The sequence below is a fragment of the Marmota marmota genome, unplaced genomic scaffold (assembly GCF_001458135.2).
Source record: "Marmota marmota marmota unplaced genomic scaffold, marMar, whole genome shotgun sequence".
NCBI classification, from domain to species: Eukaryota; Metazoa; Chordata; class Mammalia; order Rodentia; family Sciuridae; genus Marmota; species Marmota marmota.
The window spans coordinates 9,290,921-9,314,092 of record NW_026000082.1 but is presented as its reverse complement, the minus strand read 5'-3'; the positions used below and the strand labels follow the sequence as shown (position 1 = coordinate 9,314,092).

Below are 23,172 nucleotides of genomic sequence, written 5' to 3'. Positions count from 1 at the left end.
CAGGCAATGCTGACTGTGATGCCTGAGAAATGACGGTGCTACTGTTCAGGATCATGGTGCTCACGTGCTTATGCCTGGCCTAAGACAGTGAGACCGTCATTTGTTAATGCTATGCCTATCTATTAAGCATCTAGGGGCCCAGTTTTGTCTTTCTATTGCATGAGGAGAAAAGAAAACAGGTGATTATCATATAGGTGGTGTTATAAAAGGATGATTCATGGAAAACCATTTGTATTTAGTGTATGGTTTTAAGAATAACAACATGGTTTACACTAATAGTGGTAATGTCTTTTATATCATCGTCATCATCATCATCATCATCATCATTGTAAAACACCAAGTACCCAGCCCAATCTTGTCGAGTCAGGAAAGCTGAAAGCAGGAGAGATTTAAGAGGGTAGCAGTAGTCTGTTGGGATTTGACAGTAGCAGTGCTGTTGTCAGAAGGACAGGGCGGTAATCATAAAAATACAGATGATGATACAGCTATTTCTATGACTATAGACAAGATGGGGCCAGGGATGGGAATTTCAAAGAAACGCTGAAAATCCCAGAATGGCCATAGTGCTGTGTACAAATGCTGGAAACGCCTGCATCCTTACACATACATATCCTTAAACATACCTGGGCTCTACATTCTGGTCCCAATCCAAGGTCTCATCCCAAAGATCTGACATTTGACAAGGAGGATTTTAGGGTTTGGTACTCCTTCCCTCCTGCAGCTCCCGTGTCAGGGGAGGGGGCAGCCTGCAAGACGGCTCTGCTTTTCAGTGGTTTTTCAGTGAACAGACAGATCTGCACAGGTATAAATAAATACAGGAAACTAGAAACCAAAGGGGAATGGTTTTCAAAAGCTTGCAATAATTTGTTTTTAATTATCTCTTTCCTTTCTCTCTTCTCCTTTTAAAAACCTATCATTGTAGTTCCACATTAGCAAAAACTCAAGGATTTTTTTTTAAAAACTCCTAACAAGATCTGGCATCAGTTCAGTACTTTGAAAAGGGAGTGAATCAGATCACAGTGATGTGAAATCGGCTCCTGACAGCCGCTGACAGGAGCCCCGCACACTTTTTGGGAGGAGGGCAGGGTGCTTCTCGGAGAGTCAGTCTCTTCCCTTGCTGGTGCGCCTTCTTGGAGACGCCACCGCTGTGGTCCAGATGGCACCCAAACGGCAACAAGAAATATTGGATGGAGTTGAAATTAAGCGAGAGTAGCAGAGGCTCATGAAAATGTGGAGCAAATCAGAGGCAGTCACAAATGCAGGGATGTCACAGCAAAGGGAAAAATATTCCGAGGGCTTTGCCTGCTGCTCTGACAGCCGTTCCCTACAAAATGTTTTTCTTTTGCTTCTCTAGAGGAATGCAGATTTTACAAACTTAGGCATGCATTGCTTTATTTACTTCTTCCTTCCTGGATACAATTATCAAGGCATGAATTTAATAATTAATACACTTCTCCCGAGTGCCCACTATGAACAAGGCCCTGGGCCAGTTCTAGGAGGACTTGGAGCTGTCCAAGACTTGTCATAGTCAAGCTAGGGAAACAGGAAAAGACTAATTGAATCAGGGTGCAAGGTGTGTCACAGCTAGGGTACATTGAGCATTTCTGTAGTGCATGGACCATGTTCAGTGCTGCAAAATTATTCACCGAACTGATCGAAGACCACACCATTGTGAATAGCCAGAGAAAGCACTCTGATGTCATATGAATAGAACACGACGAGTTCATTCAGTCTTTGAATTTTTCTTTGCCATGACATGAGTGAAATGTCCATCTCATAAGACTTTGTTGAAAAATACCCAGGATAAGACACAGGTGACAGATCAGGATGGTGACCAGCACACAGTCAGACCTCCATTTCTGCCTGCTTGTTGGGGTCATATATGAAGTCAACAACTCATCAGATTATCATTCAGGAATATAAAGATTTTTGTAGCACATATTTGACGACATTTTGAAATGTTTTAGGACCTGCAGAAGAGACTATGGAAATCTCAAGCCCATATATATTTTTTTCAATGAAGATACTAAGGCCTCTAACTTTCTCAAAGTCCTGACAATATAAGTGGCAGATTTGGGATGGCATGCTGGGTTCCCAGCTCCTAGTCTAGTTCCTTTTTCACTCCATTATGATTCCTCTAACAGTTGTAGGTTCAGAGAAGAAAGGGATAATTCAGAGCAGAGAAACCTGGCTCATGCTTCAACACAAAAAATGGAGGGAACAAGGAAACCCTGGGTCACTTAAAGGGAGGACAATGAGAAAATTGCTACTTACAGCATTCTGAGAATCAATGAGGCAATATTCACCAACAGACCAGAATCCGAAGACAGCCTGAAGGTTTGAAGTCCAGAGGGCATCTGGGAGAGTGCTGTCCTCAACTGTCTCTGATTGTTTGCTCAACTTACAAAGTTCATAACGTTGTGTCATAATTTCATCAGCCCTCTTAACAGGTCTGTAATATATTTTTTACCCTTTGAGAACTTGGCAGAAGGTATAACCTTTAACTGGTTGTCTTTTCCACCCACATTCATTGAGACAACTATAACACATCCCTAGAAACTTGGATCTGGTCACATGTCAAAGTCTTCCTCTATGAACCCTGGGATAGATGAAGATGATCCTGAGTATCACACATGTCCAATTATAATGCTGATCACCTCAAGACTAAGGCCTTGTAAGCTCCTTGTATGAGAAACTGTCTTAATCATCTCTGTATTCCAAACTCCTCCATATCCCCGTGGTTAGTACAGAGAGGAAGATTATATGGAATTGATACATTTAAAAAAATGTAAAGAAATAAATGGATGAACTAGCTTATACAATAGAATGGAAAAGTGAACAGGAAGAAACTTGGTGACAGCATGACTTATTATCTGGAGGGTATGGTGGTCCATATGGTGTTTTCAAATGCTCGGCATAGATGTGCACTTGTGTGTGTGTGCATGCACACACATGCACACACACACGTTCACAGAGACTTGGCATTTGCTATTAAAAATTCCAGAAAGAATATCATATCCCTCCTGTCATTTGACCTAATAGGGTCTCACAATTAGGGTAAATGGTCCTGGTTCTATTTTTGAAAATACCAGGAAGAAGTTTCAAGAAAAGTTGTAAGATCAGAGATATGCCACATTTCTAGTCCTTGTAATGGCTGTAAAACATGTTTGTCTGAGCCCTTCAAGATTTTTCCATTAGTGAGTCCTATCAGTGGATCAAAGATGGCAGAAATATGAGACATTCTTCACTACTAGAAGTCTGGCCAGTATCTAATCTTATCACTACTTTGGTTGCTAGCAATTGAATGGATTGTATCCTAAACGTGTTAGTTTCTCAAATTTAGCATGTCCAAGGAACTTTTAATCATCCAAAACCTATTCTTGTCTTCTGTTTTCTATAAAGGCCACCAACAGAAATCTATTTGTTAAAGCCTCAAATGTACAAGTTACTTGAGTTTCTGTCACTATAACAAAATACCTGTGATAATCAACTGATAAAAATAGGTCTATGTTGGCTTAAAGTTGTGGCGGTTCTATTCCATGATTGGATGGTGCCACTGCTTTGGCAAGAAGTGAGAAATCCCATCATGGCAGGATTGCCCAGTGTAAAACCACTCACTTGCCTCATATCCAGGAAGCAAGAGGAGAAAGAAGAGACCAGCATCCAACAGTCCCCTTCTAGGGCATGTCCCAGTGATCTACAGATCTCCTGCTAGGCCCCATTTCTTAAAAACGGCACCACCTCTCAGTAGCACCACCCTGGGGACCAGGAGTTTAACATGTGAACTTCTGGAGGACATTCAACATCCAAACTATCACATTATTCCAGATTCCTCCTCTCCCACACTGTGACCATCAGTCACTGAAGGAGAAATACTGATTCTCTTGCTAGAGTGTATCCCAAATCTGTCTGTCTCCCTCCTTCTCCTCTGCAGCATTCTCTTCTGCCCAGATTACTGCTTTCACTCGTATCTCTGCTTAAGTTCTTATCTTCTATGGAACAGATAGAATGAACCTAAAACATACCAGATCACATCATCTTCCATTGTACTTGGAATATCTTCCAACCACTTTCCCAGCACCTGTGAGATGGCCCACATGCTGGCTGCCCCCTCTCCACCCCAGTCATCTCCATTATTCTTCTCCTTCTCATCACACTCCAACCAACCCTGGTCTTCTCCTTCCCTGTTCCTCACAGACACTGAGCCATTCCTGGGTCAAGCTTTTGCCTTGTCTTCCCCTCTTCCTGGCACAGTCTCCATCTAATCAGTTGCTTCTCCTGATGCAGGTCTTGGCCCAGGGGGTCAACTCCTTTAGGAGACGTTCTGAGGCTATGCACCTAAATACCTGTGTACCAGGCTTTTGTCACATCACCTTGTTTGGTTCTGTTCTGAGCCCTCACTGCTCTGTTTGACTCTTTACTTATCTGTGGGTAGCCTTCCCCCATGGAGGGACCTAGATAGATATAAGAAGGAACACGGGATGGCTCAGATGGTCCTTGTGCCAAGCACAGTGCTTGACATCCAGTGGACATGAAATGATATTTGTGGAATGGGTGAAGGAACGAATGCTTAAACAGAACCACCTAGACTGGTTCTAGGAGGTGCTGTCCAATATTCTAGAAGTTATTATAACAAAAGACACTTTGTGCATATGCCTACAGGAACAAGGGGACTCTGTTTTTGACACTTTGATGTCTGTGCTGTGGTCTCTGAGGACTACGCAGCTAGGATACGAAGACACATAATCAGTGAGATCTTACCAGGGACACTGGAAGCAGAGAGCCCTTTCTCCATGTGTTTACCATATCTGCTCTGTGAAAGCCTCTTTAAGTAAAGGAGTCCCTAGCTCCTTGGCTAGGTCATGAGTGGCCAAGATCATTATTTCTGGATTTGACAAATCAACACAAAGAAGCACAAACCATCTCTTCTGGACCAGACAAAGGACAGGGTCCAGTAGTAGTATTAATACTTCCCTCTTCTTGGCCTGCAGGGGTCATAAGGGACAATGCTAATTACAGATAATTCTCAGATGGAACTTCCTGCATGTATACAGACATTTTTTTGAGTGCTTTAGTGTCTTAACTCATTTTATTATCACAACAAATGTAGGGGCTACTTCCACTGAAGCAGAGAATGGGGGGGACCTTTGCCAGGGTCTCACAGCTAGTAAAGCATAGAGCTGGTATTTTCACCAAAGTGGGTTCTCTTTGTGAAATGTGCCCACCATTTTGCTGTGGCGAGGAGGACAATGTAAGTTGAAGCAGATGTTACGCCTAGGGTGACTGGCAAGGGCTCTGGAGTCTGCCATGCCACAGTCCAGCCCAGTCTTCTCTGAAGAGCCATGGCCAGATCATGCTGTGTTGACACAGGGAGGGCAGAAGGGAGATGGGACTTCCTGGGTGACTGTGGCTTCAACAGCAACACAGAAACTGCCTGAGAGACAAGGCCATGGGACGGAAAACACAAGGGAAAACCCTGGAGTCTGGGCTCCATGTGATGGTGGGATAGAGGACTAATGCTAGGGATAAGGACAGCAATGTGGCCAACCTGCAGAAACCATGCTGTGCTGACAGAGCTCTACGATGAACAGGAAGATGGGAGGTGGAGACAGAATGTGTGGTAAAGAGCCAGAGTGAACGTCACTGTAACGGAGAAGCAGGGGGTTCGCCCTTCACAATCGGACTTCCCTTTTCCCTTCCCTTAGCATATCAATCTCCTTGGCCATAAAATGGAGAAAAATAAAATTGTCACATTAATTTAACAATATAAAATTAGTTCAGGGTCAAAATCAGGGTGTGGGGGGGGAGCTTTGTAAATCCCTCTTAATACATAAATACACACAAGCCTTATAAAAGCAGTTTAGATGTGATATCACAAATAGCTGTTAAGGCAACATGGGTTTTGCAGTCGCTGATCTAGACAGAACTTGTGATGCCCCAACACATCCCCTGGTTCCTGGGTAAGCCTCAGCACATGTGGCTTTCTAAGTTGCTGCAAAAAAACAAGTTTTGCTTCCTTCAATTTGGGACTGTAATATACATTTTCTTATTCCACAGGATCATTCATTTAGCTCTTGTTCTTTTTTTCTTTTTTTACCCTAGAGTTTGTTCATTACTCTTCTGTAACTGCTAATAATGACAGTTAGGGAGAAAGAACCTCAACATGATGATTTATCCAGAAAAGCTGAATTACTGTATCAAGAGAGAATGAACGTCGGTACCAATGGATATTTATGGGGAAAGTGTATATTACAGCTCTGCTCATTATGAGGCTGTGGTTAAGGTTCTGTGAATGTTAATGGTCTGTATTAGAGGATTAATGGCAGGTTCACAGCAGCAGCAGTTCACAGATAACCTGAATCACTTTTTCTTACCATGCAACCCATCTTCAAGGGCTCTGATTGATGCCTGCCTAAGGAACAAGCCCAGTGGGCACCTGTGTCGTGGAGGGTGTATCTTTCTCACTTCAGTATGGTGAGCATTATCGGCAAAGAGCTTCAGGAACAAGAAGATAGAAGCTCCTGCTTTCTATTTGAAATCTCAGGTATTCTCAAATTACAGGCAACCTGACCCAGTAGGAAGAACATTCACCAGCTTTGGACAGGGTGGCCCTAGATACTGTTGGTTGGCTTAAGACAGCTCATGTTTAAACCTATTGTTCTGACATAATTGTTAACAGCAAACCCTCTTTGCTTTCAGAAGTGCCCCAGTTTGGATAACAAACTAGGTCATTCTAGTTTTAGGGGGTCAAAGAGAGATGGGCTAGATTCTTAGTTGCGTTTCTTCTAACTGTGCTGAGTGGTTTAACCTCTCTGGCTTGCAATATCCTTTACAGTATAGAAGAGACCTACTTCTTAGCAGGCAGTTGGGGAAAGTCTTGAAATAGGATGTGAAGGACCTAGCACAGTCCCTTATTTGGTGGGGTGCTAGAAATTTGGCAGTTACCATTGTTCATCATCCCTGCCTATTAAGGACTGAATGTCTGTAAGCTCTTCCACAGATTCTCATGATGAGGACCACTTTCCAATGTGGCACTCATATTCTCTCCCCCCACCCCCACATGCAAGCACTTTGTGAGGACAAAGCAAGAGTTTTGTGGTCAACAACTCAAGGAAAGGGTTCTCACTAGGAATCAAGTCAGTCCAAACCCTGATATTGGACTTTCCAGCCTCTGGAACTGTAAGAACACTAACTTCTGTTGTTTAAGCCTCACAGTCCATGGTACTTTTCTCTGGTAGTACTGTAGCTCTGGCGTTCTCCTACACAGAGCAGTCCTGACCTTGGCTTTTGAGTTAAACATCACCTGTTGAGATTATTGTTTGGGGCTCTACACACCAATCTCTCTCCTGCCTCCAGCAGACTGCACAAGCCCTGGTGGCTGGGCCAGGTCTCACTCATGCTCGGATCTCTTGAAGCATTTGGTATACTAAAAGGTGAGAATATGACTAACATTTATTGAGAACTTATTATGTGCCAGGCACTGCTATAAATGTCTCATGTGTGTGATTTCTGAAAAGAACTCTCTGAGGCAGGTAGCACAGCCATTATCCTCATTTAACAGGTGAACACATTGGAGGCATGGGGAAGTTAAAGGAAGTACATTGGAGGGAGAAAAATTTTAAAGCTCACTCATCAAACTGCATTACAATGCAACCTACCAGTTACAAGGTTATTCCAGGAAACACACAACAGCCATGGCATCTCTTTTCTCATGCATTCCCCACAATGACTCAGGAAAGTAGTGCTCACAATCTTGTTACTGAGAATTCAACTGAGAAAGCAATTTTCCTGGAATCAGACAGCTAAGTAGTAAAGGCTCTAACTTCTATTATCCTATTATTATTCATGATATTTCTGTGGTTTTATATCCTCCCAAAGAGTAAACTCCAATACAATTAATTGTGAAAATTAAACATTAAATTTTTAATTCATGGATTAAATTGTAGAATAACCAAGGTTCAAGGTGGGAGACAGCTTGAGGATGTCTTCTTCTGACCTTCCAATTTTTCCCACCCATGGAATTAACTTGTGGGTTCCTCTGCACAGTAGTTTGTAACACTACCCTGAGTCTTTCCCTTCTAGAACTTTTGTCCTTCAAGAGACATACACCTGGTGGGTAAATTATGAAGATCAAACCCAGTAACAAGATTCAGCCACATCTCCTGTTTTGTCTGTTTCTATTGCAGACTATTGGCACATTTCATTTGAATAAAGATTCCTGGGCTTTATGAAAAGTTTGGAGACCACTCCTCCTGGGCCCAGGGACAGTATTGTAGCAGAGGAATCGTGACTATTGCTTTATCCAGAGGTGTTTTCCAACACATAACTGAGCAAACAAGACACACAGCAACAACACATACAACCACTGGTCTCCTCCCCCACTTACATTTGTAGACAGCAAATATTTTGTCCCCCATGTGATGTGAGGTGTCCCCCAAAAGCTCATGTGTAAGACAATGCAAGAAGGTTCAAGGGAGAAATGATTGGATTGTGAGAGTCTTAACCTAATCAGTGAATTAATCTCCTGATAGGGATCAACTGTGGTACCTGAAGCAGTAGGGTGTGGCTGGAGGAGGTGGGAATTGGGGGCATAGCTATAGGGTATATATTTGTATGTGGCAGGTGGAGACCTCTCTCTTTCTCTGCTTCCTAATCATCATGTGAGCTGCTTCCCTCTGCCACACTCTCCCGCCATGATGTTCTGCCTCACCTTGAGCCCTGAGCAATAGAACTGGCCTTCTATGGAATAAGACCTCTGAAACTGTGAGCCCTCAAATACACTTTACCTCTTCTATGATTGTTCTGGTTGGGTCCTTTTGTTACAGCAGTGAAAAAGCTGACTAAGACTTCCAGCTTCAGGAAAGATTCACCAGTGAGCTGCCCATGACTCTGCTTGACTCCATCAACGCTGCCCAGGTTCTCAACCTTGGAACAAAGGGCCAGATCCCATTCAAAGTGGTAATGTGACACAACCCAAGTGTGAATCATGGACTGAGGACAGAGAGGAAGATGAAAGGAATCATTGCTGCCTTTGGCCAGAACCAAACGAAAGCTGGTGGAAAGACTGATGGATACATGCTTTTTAAAGTTAGAGACACAGAGCCATATACATATGAGTGACAGACTGTAGCAGAGGAGACAGGGCGCTAGGTCCTTGTCATTTTGTAACCTGACTGCCTAAAGCTCATCACCTCAAAGGTAGTTTAGATTCCAGGTCTGCGTCACCCCCACATGAGCAAGACCTTCCATCCATACCCCAGTTATCCTTTCACATCCATTTGTCCCCCACCACCTCTCTGCTCGTCTGCACCCACAGTGGCCCTTGCTTGTGCACCTCTTGATCTCTTTGCCCTAAGACTCGATCTTGCCCTTCCTGTATCACAGGGGCTGATCCCTGTAAATGCCAATGCCAACTCATTTCCACTTAGATTTGGTCAACAGGAGGCAGTGGTTGGAAATTGGATCATAGGAAGAAGAAAGATGGTGGATTTCTTTTTAGCTCTCTCTAGGCAATATTTCTACACTGGCTGAGTCTTCTTGTGGGTTCTTCTGGCAGGCAGCCCCTTGTCATGGTACCAACTCCGCTGGACATCTTCCTCTGTGGCCCCAGTGTCTGTGGGCAGCCCAAACTCTTGGCTCAGCTAACACAACCTCCTGCTTTTGTCCTTCTAACCTAGCGGTGGTAGCCACTTCTATTACTGATCTGAGTTGCTCTCTGTCCCTGTTCTAACTCTACTCTGCTCTCTTGACCCCACTGTAACTAGTCCCCACATTAAATTTCCCCTATTAAACTACCTGGCAGGCATTCTATTTTCTAGACTCTCCTGATAGTTGCACTTAGATAATTCCATTAGCTTTTTAATGGTCTCCCCACCTGCTAAGCCACCTGCCACAGATCACCAGAATGATATGGAGGAACACACCTCTAATGGTGACACTCTACCACCCCACAGCAGAGTCTTCCCAGCGGATCCCAGTGGCTCAGCACACTCCAGGCCCTTTTGCTTGTGGGGGTTTCCCTTCTCATCCTCGTCTTCTGCTCCCCCGAGGCATCCTGAGGCCCCGCCACTCCAGACTGCTCATCCGCCTCTGGCATGGTGAGGCTTTTAATCATTCCGTCCCCATTTCCTGAACACTGTTCCTCCCTCTCCAGTGACAAATCCCATCCTCTTTCAACATTCTACTTGAACTGCCACTGATGGGTGAAAACCTCACTGAACTCCTTTAGGCAAAATTTCCTGGCCCTCCACAGTTACAGCAATTGTAATTATTTTCATATGTCTATCATCTTGAGACGGATAAGATTCTTAAGCGGCCAATCTTCCTCATCTTTCTATTCCTAGGTGGAACATTCTCAGCAAATGTTTGCCCAATGGATGGATAAATGAATAAAAAAATAGAAATTAAAAAAAAAAAAAAACCAACAACAGCACACCTTTCTAGCAATTGGAGCTAGGGATCATGAAAGCAACAAAGGTCTGTCACTAGGTATGTGATCTGAAGACAGATAGGAATGGTCATCCACACCTGTCCCAAATGTTCTTTAGAGATTCATGCATTGAGGGGAGGCTTAAAAAGATAACCCCTTTTTAAAATTCCTAATAACTCTAGGACTATAAGAATTCAGGATTCTATCTCAGGACAACTTTTATTAAATATGATTAAAAAGAAGTCCACCTAAGAATCATCAAAAGGGGCAACCTTCTATTTCATTCGTGGGAATACATCCATTCAGACTCCCTTCTCTCACTTTGGTACAACCTCCTCTCGTGTGACATCTATGTTAACTGCGTTGCCATAATTATAATTTCTCTACAATGTGGTGCTTAATGAGGAAGTGAAACTGACAAATGTTCAGACGAGATTTAATCCAATTATGCAACATCTTGATCCAGATTTCAAACTGAAGGAAAAACCAACTGCTGAATTGTGAATGAAAATTTATTTGCCATAAAAGATGGGAGTTGTTGGGGTGGGGGAAGCAGGGAATAGTTACTGAGAGGGTTCCTGCAATTCTTCACGTTAATGGATTGACTCTTCTACATTAGCAGCAGAGAGGCTGAATTAAATCCTGGGCAAGGAAAATCAACCAAATGCTGATTGTTAGGGCACAGGGGCCTCGTAGAGATACACGCAGGGTTTGTGGAGGGTGGGAGGCGGTGCTGGGAAATGAGAATCTCCCTGAGCTTCAGAAGAGGGTGGCTTTTAAATGATATTTGTTCTTTGGAGCCCACAGATGTCCATTTAACACCAGGAGAAGGAAGCAAAGTGTCAGGCAGAATGAAGGTGCAGGATTGAACTGAACAGGACCCTGGCCATTCGGACTGTGGTGGAATGAGGACAGGTGCTCACAGCCAAGACAAGGAAGGTTGGGCCACAGGAGGAAAATGTGCTGCTTGGTGACAGGGGTAAGTGACGGGATCTCTTTAAGCCTCAGTTTCTTTATATATCAATCACAATCCTAGGATTATGAATGCTGAAAAAGAGATAAACTGAATCCAGAGCCCAGGTTGTTCATGGCACACGGCAGATGCTTGATGAATTCTATCTACTTCATTCACAGCTGAATTAGCCTTAAATTCTTCATAGATACCATTAGTGCCAGCATTATAAAACAAAGAAAGGATCCGGATCAGAGGCTGAACATCAAATTCAATCATTAGGATTTTTGTTAGTTTCTCCCAGGGTGGCTCCTTTTCAAGATCTATCAAGCAGATCTGTAGCCCATATTTCAAGCTCTGCAGAAGGAAACCATGAAGGAATACAGTTTTTAGGCACCCACTTTGTGCCCAAAGCTTGCCCAGGGATCTGACTTGATTATGATCCCTGATAAATTGCTTTGCACCCAAAGCACCATCATCACAGGGCAAGTCCGTGATTTAGTCACTATGAGTTTCACAGTGGGTCACCCTAAAATTTTGATGCTAATGAAGAGTGGGATAGGTTTACGGGGTGCCTGACTTGGTAGCTGAGACCCTAGATGTGGGATTAGGAGGTAAATATGGGTTGACATGGTGGCAGATGGAATGTGAGGGTAGATATCCAGATACTTTTGAACTCCATGATGGCATCCCCTTCACAACACAGGGTGCCCTGGGAATCTGCTCATCTACCCCCTGAACACTGTTAGACACAGAGCGCTCCCTACTCTGAGTGGCTGTCCTGGCTTCTGAAAATTAGCTCAGATGGTCTGAAAGTTCTTTCTTATCTCAAGCCCAGATTTTCTCTCTCGAGCCTCTTGTTTTAATCATAAAACATCCCATAAAATATTAGAGGCAAGTGGGAACAACCTTCTCTAGGTATTTTCTCTTCTAGGGTCTCATGAAAGAAGCCCATCATCCTGTTTGCAGAAATTGCTTCCCTGGAAGCTTTACATTGTCCTGAAAGCCTCCCAGGTGCCCAAGATGTTGGAAGGTGGAGGTCATCATTTCCATTTTGCAGAGAAGGAAAACAAGTCTCAGGAAGTTGAAGTGATGCCCAAGTGTGGAAAGAGTTGTGGGGAAGGTGATGTCTGATCATTCCTTTCAGTTTCTGAATTCATGTTTCATCAAAAGAAATTTGACCATCTAAGTCCTTATTTACCTCTATGCCCATCTTTTAGGTCTCTCTCTTTCAAAGGCAAAAAAAAAAAAAAGTGAGAAAGATAGAAAAAGTTCTGCTAGAATACGTTGACCGGTTATTACTGATAATCAGAAAGTCTTTTATGCCTAATATAACTACATAAAAGGGTTTTACACTGGGCAATTATATGGTGAAGGATAAAAGATCTTTTTCAGGCATAAGAATATTGCACGGGGGAACGAGGACAGCGAAGAAGAAAAGCACTAGGTATTTCTCCTGCGAAATGATGACAATCACACTAAGGTTCAGGTCTGTGCCATTGAAATAGTTGACTGTGAAGGTTAAATTTCTACCAAGTTCAGGTCATGGGGCATAATAAAGTCTGAAACAGGGTGCTCCGCAGCCTGTGACCGCACCTTCCCACTGTGGTCCCACTGTGGACTGGAATCATGTTTGAAGGCTAACGGATGCAAAAAGCACTAAATAATGAATGCAGTAATGTGAGGCTCCGCAAATGCCTTCCTCCAGAATGTGCATTTCTGACGGTCACAAAGAGGCCAGGGGTTTTGCCTAGAGAACACATCCAGCATCACTGGGTGGCAGATACAAAGATGACCTGTATTCTCGCCTCTCCTCGAGATGGGAACTGATGATAATGTGACCACCTCCGAGTTCTGTGGGGTAAAGACAGCAGGCCTAGGAGTCAGGAGACCTCAGCCATGAGCCTGGAGGGTGCTTTCATTTCCCATCAGCCTGTTCACATCCTGCTCACCCTCACGAGCTATTGCCTAAGCTATGCTTTCCTTCTTAAAACCTCCCTGTCTCTCCACTCACTTAACATTTTCTGTTACCATGCTTTTATGCCCTTGGCTTTCAGAGACTCTGACATAAAAAATATATATATATATACCCATGTATTTAAGATCGCAGGAGAGATTATTCCCTGTGCAAAGCTTCCAGATGCGTTGACCAGGGAAAGAGATAAAAATGAATATTTCTAGGAGTGAGTGGGATTAATCCTTATCTTGGCTTAGAGTTTCTTGGAAAGGGTTGAGGGGAGCATAGTATGACCCCAAGAGGCAATCTGCTAGAAGGGGACATCAGAGGTTCACATTAACATATAGAAACAGGAAAGGGTTGAGCATCCTAGCTGATGGGCCACAGAGGGTTAAAACTGGGGCAAGGATAAATGGGCAGAAGAGAGGGAAGTATGGAATCAGCTTTCCCTCTGTACCTGGGCCTTAGTTAACTGAACCAGCACTTTGATCCCATCAGTTGATACACTGAGTGTCCAAACCTATTAAGGAATACAATAATTCTAACTGGGTACTGCCCTAAAGTTCTGCAATCCTCTGATCCATCATGGTTCCATTTTACCGAGGGTACCTTGAACAATAGAAGAGGGAGGAGGAGCTGCTGACTGAGATTCTAGGACACAGGTGGAGGATCCTGTGGCCTGCAAGGTGTGCCCACATGCTTTTCCAGGGCAAGGGATTCCCCAACCGAAATCTCAAGGAAAGCAAAAATCCTTAGAAGAGCTATTTCAGAGATTGTGATAGTTCTAAGTGATTCCTGTCCTCTAGGAGCTCACAGAAAAACAGGGAAAAGAGATGGACTAGTGGCCCACAGCTGCTACATTGAGTTCTCACTGCTGATTCTGCCCTGTGGCTCACTTGGTCCCTAGGAAAAAAACTCTAAGGTAGGAGCTGGTGTTGGCTCCATTTTACAGATAAGGAAACTGAGATGAACTGAAGTTCCCAAGCTAGGAAATGGTGAAGCTGGGATCAAGTTGTTCTTATTCCCAAACCCACACTTTAAACCACCAGAAAATACTGCTTCTTGAAAAGCATAGTAAAATGTGGTTACAAGTTCAGAGAGGTATGTTCCCAAAAAAGAGCTTTCCCTAGGGGCTTGAGGGAAGCTAAAGGCAGAGAATAACACTTCAACTGGATCTTGAATGTTGAACCAAGAAAAATTTCAAAAAGAGCCTTGGAATGTGAGAGCGGGATGGAGAGGGTTATGTGGTGCCTGAGGTCAACTGAAGCTGTGCCCAGGAGAAAAGATTCAAGGGATGAAGGTCATGGAACAGGAGGCCAGGTTACTAAATGGGCTGTCTAGCTGAATAGTGAAATCTCCTCAGATAATGGCCAAACCAGAAAGGCAGCAAAAAAATGAAATAGCAGAGTCAATAGAGAAAGAGTATATCTCAACACTTGGCTATCATCACTTAAGTACTGATTTTACACAGAGACTGTAGGAGGTTGATTCATAATAGACACACTCCTCACCTCTCCATATAGTCATGCCCTTTTGCAAGGAAACTTTGCGATGATTCTTACCAAGGGGCAGTGATTCCTCCCCAACCCCTGAATCTGGGACGGATTCATGAATTACTTTGGCCAAAGACTGTGCCAGACGTGATGAACCTAGGCTTCCAGAGGCTTTGTGTGCACCTGCTCATGTTCAGGAAACCTTGCCACCACCCTATGACCATGACCGGCTTGACCCACTGGGGAAAGGAGGAGGCACACCTGGAAGAGAATCCTGCTGTTTCAACTGAAAATACCCTAGACCACTCTACAGCCAACCCCTAAACATGTGAGCAAGCCCAGTGAAGACAGGCAGAGCTACCTACACGGCCCACAGCTGACCATTGACCTGAGAGTTGAGGAATTCAGGGCAAAGCACACTAGAAGATTCACACAGCTGACCACTGTGAGCAATAACAAGTGCTATGGTTTCAAGCCACTGAATTTTGGGGTAGCTTGTTTTATATCAATATGATGCATGTGCGCGGGCACACACAGACACACACACAGACACACACACGCACACACACACTCACACCTTTTTCCAACAAGACCCTAACTGAAGTCCCTGAGATGTTTTTTATATTGTATGAAAAAAGAACTTTCAAGTCAAATAAAATCAAGAAAAGTTCAGTTGATATAATATATATTTACACAATCACAATATATTTGTGTCATATATTAATGTCAAATACATATTGCATTCTCAGTATATGTTAATGCATGAAAACTCTAAAAGTCTTCAAGAATTAATGTTTGGATTTGCTTGGAAGCATCTAGCTGGCTGATGCTCCTTGAAACCTCAGTGGGCAGATTTTCCTTTTTACTGCTCGGAACCCAGAGAAACTTCAAGAGCCACCATGAGTAAGTGTGAAGATGGTTTTATCACTTTCATATTTTACAGCTATATAAACTTTTAATTTTTAAAAAGAAAGTCTGTGGCTGAATATAGTCTGGGAAGTGGACTGGGCAATTGATGTGTCTAATTTTGTAGAATCTGAAACAAGGCAAAAGTATGTGGAAATACTATTAAAATCCAGGAATTACACTGGTTTTCAGATGAGAATCTGGCAAGATCACTGTGCTTGGAGTTCTTTCTCCAATCTTCTTTGGAACATACAAGCGGTTCCAGGGGTTTCTGGATCAGGACACTAGGCTGATGCTTAATTCTGTCGGATTGTTATCACTACTGTTTTTATAACGTCCAGGCTCCTCTTCAGGAAAAGAACTTCGATGACCTGAACCACTTTCCATAGGGCTCCAGCAGGGAAATGCAACCCTAGGCAGTGGGGGAAAAATAACTCCCCAAAATAGCTCTGCCAAACAAGCAAAATGTTTTGGCTTGCCTGATGCAGTGCTCCCGATGTGGGAGGAGAGAGATGGCAGGTGTGTGCGCGTGAGCATTCACATGCGTGTGTTTAGAAGGCCATCTGTCAGCCTGGTGATCCAGCTAGGCACAAAAACAACACACATTTATGGCAGCTGAAGGCAGAACAGGGCAGATCTGTTGAACACACAGTGCAGGAAGGGCGGGGCCAGGAGAATGTTGGCTGTGAGAGCAAACTCTGTTTTAGTTTGACATGGTGCCTTTGGCCCCAGAATGAACAAGAACGGAATTGTCTGACCATAGGTGAGCTTTAGATCTAAAGGCACTCCTTTATTCCTTCATTCCTCACCATGGTTCATTCATTCATTCACTCACTCATTTACTTCCTAAGCAGCTACTCTGTGACAATGCTGTCTGGTATAATAAGTCATAATGACTGTGACACTGTTATGGCTTGAATGTGTGGTGTCCCCCAAAAGCTTATGCCTGAGACAATGCAAGAAGGTTCAGAGAAGAGATGATTGGGTTGTGAGAGTCTTAATCCAATCAGCGAATTATTCCCTGAAGGGATTAACTGAAGGCAAGTAGGGTATGGCTGGAGGAGGTGGGCATGGGGGGCATGGCTTTGGGGTATGTATTTGAATCTGGCAGGTAGAGTCTCTCTCTCTCTGCTGCCTGATCATCACATAAGCTGCTTCCCTCCACCACAGTCTTCCACCATGATGTTCTGCCTCACCTCAAGCCCTGAGGGATGGAGCTTCTGCCTGTAGATTAAGACCTCTGAAACTGTGAGCCCTTAAATAAACTTTTCCTCCTCTGCAGTTGTTTTGGTTGGGTCTTTTAGTTACAGCAGTGAAAAAACTGATAAGAACAGACATGATTTCTGTCCTCAATGGACTCATGATGCAGGAGGGATGGAGTGAAGGGGACCAAATCTCAGTAAGTAATTCAATGCAACAACATTTATTAAATATTTGTTAGTCGTTAAAGCATACTGAGTGATTGCAGAACTCAATGAATTGGTTTTCCTCCCACCATTCTATAGGTGAGAAGACTGAAGCATAATAGAGCAAAGGACTCACTGGAGGTGCCATAGCTTGTCAGGAAGCCGGGATTTAACTCAGATCTGCCTCAAAGAATGTGTTACAACCTCAGTCCTCAAAGGCTAATTCATAAGGTTCAGGCCGTGTGCCAGCTGCTGAGATGTCAGAACTGCAGGAGATGTGAATTTAGCCAAAGCTTTTGGGGAAAGCAAAGTGCAGTGGTTTCCATGGATACATTAAGAGAAAATGATGGTCCATTGTGATTGTTGCAAAGAGAAGTATGGGGCTACCCCAGAAAGACTGATGACCTGTCGCGGGGAAGGAAGGCTTCCCAGCAGAGGTGTGCATTCACTTGGAGCAGCTGACAAGCCAGCTCCCTGAGAACTGTCTGCTGGAGCATGGTTTGTCCTAGCAATACGTAGAAATGTTCCCAATCGAGTTCACATCCAAAAAAGGCAAAGGGTGAGTATTTCTTTCTTTTAACAGATGATGACAGAGGATCAGAGATGCAGAAAGCTACTTAGACAGTCCCAGTAAGTGGTCCTGGAAATAGTCATGCCCACATGTGGCTCTGAAGAGTAGACATCATCTTTTGGCACTAGTAGGTGATTTCCCCCATGAGAGCTGCAGGCTGATCCAATCATGAGCTCTCTGTAGACCTGGATCCAAGGGAGGAGACACTAGGTGGAAGTTAGAGCCCCAGCCCACTGGGCAGTTTCCCTTCTTGTGGGGAACTTGCAGAAGGCATTAGCTCTCTGGGAGATGCTTAGCATGTGGGTTGGGTCATCCCTGGCTTAGCTGTCTTCCTGGCTAAGGGGAAGGTGACAAAGGGTTAGACAGTGAGATCATGGCAGGGGTTTTCAGGGCACCGAGTTGCTCTAGACAATGAGTGCTCATCAGAGAGGCAAGGGGGGAAGCTAGAGGGCAGCAAGGTCCCAAGGGAGGGAGGGACTTGGAGGGGACTTGGAGGGCTGCTGGGAAGTTGGGTGAGTGGGACTGACTTTCCAACACACATACTGTTTTCTCATCAAGTTAGGTTCAATTCCCCTTTTGGTAAGTGAGGATCCTGGGATGCAAGGATAAGAAAATGTACCAAAATCCCACAGGAAATAAGAGGGGAGCTCATATTCAACAGGTCCCACCTGTCTCTATGAGCTTTTACCTCCTGCCTCTGTTAGGCTTTTAGGGATGAAGCCTATGGAAAATAGCTGTGGAAAGTTGTCATCATATTAGAGGAGATGGAGATTCTATGGAAAGAGCAAGTGAGGGCCATTATAGGTCACTCATGCAGCCCAGAAACATCCCAAGCAAACTTCTAGTACCTTTAGCTAAGTGCAGTTTTTGGAGTCAGAAATACAGGCAATTCCCTTCAAAAGAAAGGACCAGAGATTTTTCACAAATGCTTTCTACAGAATAAGTCATCCATCTATTAATTAAATATTCCATAATTGCAGGGTGCCTGGCCTCCACCCACCAGGGCTTACTTCTGGTGATGCAGGTCCCCAGGAACTTCATGTGGGTGACAGGGAAGAAGAGGAGCCATTGAGAGAGGAATGACAGGTCTGGGAGGCACAGGGCAGGGGTGATCAGCTGATGCTGCTCAGAGCAGAAGTCCAAAAAGCTCTGGAGAACACAGAGCTTGAAGCCCATGTTGGTGGAGGCCTGTAGGGTACAGATCAGGTGTGACTCCCCAGAAAATGAGGGTTCAGCAGGGTTAGGGGACTTGGGACAGCCTGCATCTGTAAGGACATGGAGCTTGGACTTTGGTTTTTTGAAAGCACAAAGATGATGGGTCTGAATGGTTAATAAGTTCACAAAAACCAAGGTGGGAAAAGGAGCACATTTCCTCATGTACCTGAATCTGTCAGGGGCACAGACTGAATGGGAGGCAGCTGGGCAATAAGGGCAGGAGAAAACAGAAATGCAAAGAGCAGGGGTGCTCAGGGACAGGGGCCTAAGGAGATTGGAAGTCTGTGAGCAACACCACACGGACCAGAGTCCCTCGACTCAGGTGGGTGCATTGCAAAAAAGGACAAGCGTGCCCGGAGGGTGAGCAGAAAGACTCCTGGCTCACAGAGGCAGAGTTTCAGGTTTGGAAGGGATGCCTAGGGTGCCTCCTGCCCATCCATTCATTCAATGTTGGAACTCCTGTCCAAAACGTGGTCTTCAGCTCTGCTTGCTTAGGTCCAGGGATGGAGACCTTGCACTCTCAGGTGCCAGAATTCCCCTCCCGGGATAGCTCTGCTTGTCAGGAAGGCCACCTGTGCTTTCAGCTACAATTGGCTTTCTTGTTCTGCCACCCACTGCTTCTAGTTCCATGATGTGGCCTCCACAGTGGCAGGATGGCCCTCTGCCAGGCTGTGACCCCTGGGAGTCCCTTTCCATGTCTGTGGTTCCTTTTCTCCAGGCTGTACATTTTGTGGTTTGTGGAGAACAGGCTGTCACCTGCTTTCAGTTACTCCATGGTGTACAGAACAGCAGTTTTCAGGCTATAACTAACCCTGAGTTATTTCATTTTATAATTAGCTACTCCTTTTATGAGCTACTCCATTTTGGGTTTAAGTGCTGAAGTAGAACGGCTCTACACCTTATTTGTACAAGTGAAAAACCACCATCTGCCTAGCACAACCATAAGGCACAAACTGAGAAATTAATTGTGCCAATAAAAATGACCACCTGTGAAATTAATGAATCAATCGAAAGCACATGGATATGCAGGGGTGTATCAGACTCATATCAGAAAAACCAGACCCATGAGCTTATCGAACACACCAGACCACCAAATGAAGCAAACCCCTCACTAGAGGTCCATAAAACTGGGAGCATCTGAGACTGGCTACAACAGCACCCTGACCCTATCACCCAGTCACTGATCATGAGTCTTTCCCAGGAAAATCTCTACAGTGACAAACTTTGCCATCTTTGTCCTTGGGCTTCAGCACAGTGCAGTTTCTCTTGTCCATGATGACAACAGTGCATGGCCACTCCAAGATGACCCTCTCAGAGACTGATGTCCATCTGGACCTTGGCCTAGAATAAGTTCCTGTGCTTTGACAGCTCTGTGCCCTGAACAAGTTCGTCAGCCTGGTTCATAATTTTATGTGACCACTTTCAGTGACTCTTGACATTCCTATCTGCTGTCCACCAGTGCTTTCAGGTCAGCCACCTGAATACCTGCAGCTCCCTTGCCCCTTTCTTAGCCTTTCTGTAACACATGTAACATGTGATGTGTGTTGAGTGTTACAGATATCAGCAGTTACAATTGGAATAAAAGAACTGGTGATTGCCTGGCTTAGAATTATTAGGTGACTGGTGAGTACTTACTGCTACCACTGAAAGTGGTGTAGCCTGTGGATTTGTTGCTATTCAATAAGTTCTGACATTGTGGAAAGACACAAACATGTTTGTCTATGTTAACAACATAGATTGCTCATGACAGGGTCCTTCATTGCTCCTAATGAAATGGGGTTTCAGATCCCCTAATTAACCTTATCTTGAAACATGAGAGTATGCATTTATTTCTCTCATAGCAGGAGATACAGAACTCATAACAATGCTCTAGATACAATCATTTTAGCTTCACAGAAGCTCTGTTAGGGTAAGAGCTGGGATTCTTAAGTATGTGTGAGATGAGGGAGATCGATAGTGATGAAATACCCTAGTTGTCTTTTTTTTTAATATAGATTGTGGCAAAATCACAAGTACCCCTACTGAAAAACCTTCATTAGCTCCCTAGTGTTGCCTGAATCACTATAGAGGTTACCTTCTGAGTGGCAGTTTGAGGTTCTAAATATAAATCCTAGAAGTAGCAGTGGCTTTAGATATTGAAGATCTGGGGGTTTTCCTTCCTGGCTCAGGTTCCCAGGAGTCCCACAGGGTTGAGATACACAGGACACCACTATCCTTAACGTGGTGTGCCTCTTGGGTTCTCTGCAATCCTACTACACATGACACATGACCTTTTCCAACAATGTCTTGCTCACAACTAGACCCTTACATACCCCAAAGGCCCTGCCAACCCTTCTCCTATTACAGTCCTTCCGAAACTTCACCACTTTCAAGTTGGAATGGGCAAGTCTCCTCAATCAATCAATCATCAATCAATGACACTGTCCTCTATCTTGACCAAGTATAGTAAAGCCTTGTCTGGAGTCAAGGAGCAGCTGAAACCCTGAGTTCCTTGGGCAGGGTGGTTTGTATGGTTTGACCCACTCCCATACACACAGGACCAGGTCTTATCCCGACTCACCCCCACCCCCTTCACCCTCCCATTCCTACCTCATGCCTTTTTCCCCAGGCCCTATGGAAGAGTTGGCAGCAAAGCCACCTGGGCTGCCATACTCATTCCAGAAGAAGAGTGCCCTCCACAGGCCGCAGGCACAGTGTGGGTACCAATCCAGCAACAGAGGGAAGATGTACTTACACTTACAGGTTGACTTTTTGGCACATCATAAACACCTTCCTTCTTTTGGCTGGTGGGAACCTATAGAAAAATCAAATTCAACATAATCAAAACACTCTGGTATTCCTTTTTCACAGAACAAAGCAGCCAGACTTCAACTGCAAGCTGGCTAAGTATGTGTGAGATGGCCCCAACCCCAAGGGACTAGCTGTGAAAGCATCAAGCCAGGCTCTTCCCCAAGGAAAACCAGCTGGAGGGAAGGGGGTCAGGAAGGAGTGTTGGCAGGGCAACTCTGCTCTGGGGCTTCCCACGGAATTACAGAACTGGAAGCCGCAGGACGTCAGGAAAAAATAATCCTCATTTCACTGAAGACAAAAACTAGGCCCAGGGAGGTGACATAATTTGCCTGAAGTGATTAAAAACAGTTTATAGCTGAGTTTACACTGTTCAATGTTAAGACTAAGATCCAGGCTGTAAAAATACTGTTGATACCAGGATCCTAGCACAGATAGAGCTTCTTTGGGGATCATGTACAAACCATCTGATAATCACCGAAGGCTTCATTCAGGAAAAGGCCCCACATGGCACAGAAACCATGGCTCTAGGATCCAGAAGATCCTGATTGGCTTTTAACATTTGCCTGTATCTTCCTCCCTCCCTCCCTTGCTCATCCATCTGGTCTTCTTGGGCCACATGTATTAAGCATAATACCCTGAGCAGGTCATTTAGCTCCTCTGAGTTCACTGTTATCAAATGGGCCCTATCAGCTCTGCCTCATGCTCAGGTTATTATAAGGATCAAATGAGAAAATGGATCTTCGATAAATAAAAACTATTAGGCACCATGACACTGTAATGTGTTAGCATGACCATTTCTTTTGCACTCATACATTCTGTATGTATGAGCATATTTTATGACATTAACAATAATGTGTCCAATACTTTTCCAATCAAGGACTTTGAATGGATACATTCCAGGTTGGAAGCAACCATTAGCTGTTTCTTCCCCAGCAACTGCCAGAGCTTAGCCTCCCCTTCAGGGACGAAGCAGCAGTGGATTTCTAATGCTCTGATTGTGTGTCTTTTATAACCAGCCTGAGGCTCATCAAGAGCAGCCTTGTAGTCTCATCCCCAATAGGCACTCTGTAATCATCAGCTGTGTCAATATACCAAAGGAACGTGGGAGAGAGTGAAGAAAGGAAAGGTATTTGCCAGGCATGGACCTGTTAACCATACTCATGTAAGAGAACATGAGCTTATACTTTCCAGTTCCTTGGTCATTTTCATTCTCGTTTAACTTAAAATTCTTATAATAGGCCCAAGAAATTGGTCTTATCATCTCTCTTTAAAATTATAGAAAGTGAGGCTTAGAGATGTTAGGGATTTTGCCCAAAGCTTCAAAGCCTGGTGGGGTTCAAACTCAAACCTAGCCCTTGCTGACTAAGACCTTTCCTTCCTTCCTTCCTTCCTTCCTTCCTTCCTTCCTTCCTTCCTTCCTTCCTTCCTTCCTTCCTCCCTCCCTCCCTCCCTT

At 44.3% G+C, this 23,172-nt stretch overlaps 1 protein-coding gene across 6 annotated transcripts in view; it reads right to left on the bottom strand.

Moving 5' to 3' along the window:
- Dab1 (DAB adaptor protein 1) overlaps positions 1-23,172 on the bottom strand; it is a 1,139,889-nt gene that overhangs the window by 40,903 nt on the left and 1,075,814 nt on the right. For 4 of the 6 annotated variants that reach the window (XM_048815305.1, XM_048815306.1, XM_048815308.1 and 1 more), the window contains one exon: positions 21,664-21,723. In XM_048815305.1, the coding sequence (XP_048671262.1) occupies positions 21,664-21,723 (60 nt within the window). The remainder of the gene's footprint in view (positions 1-21,663; positions 21,724-23,172) is intronic. The other 2 variants (XM_048815307.1, XM_048815309.1) reach the window with 1 other exon arrangement.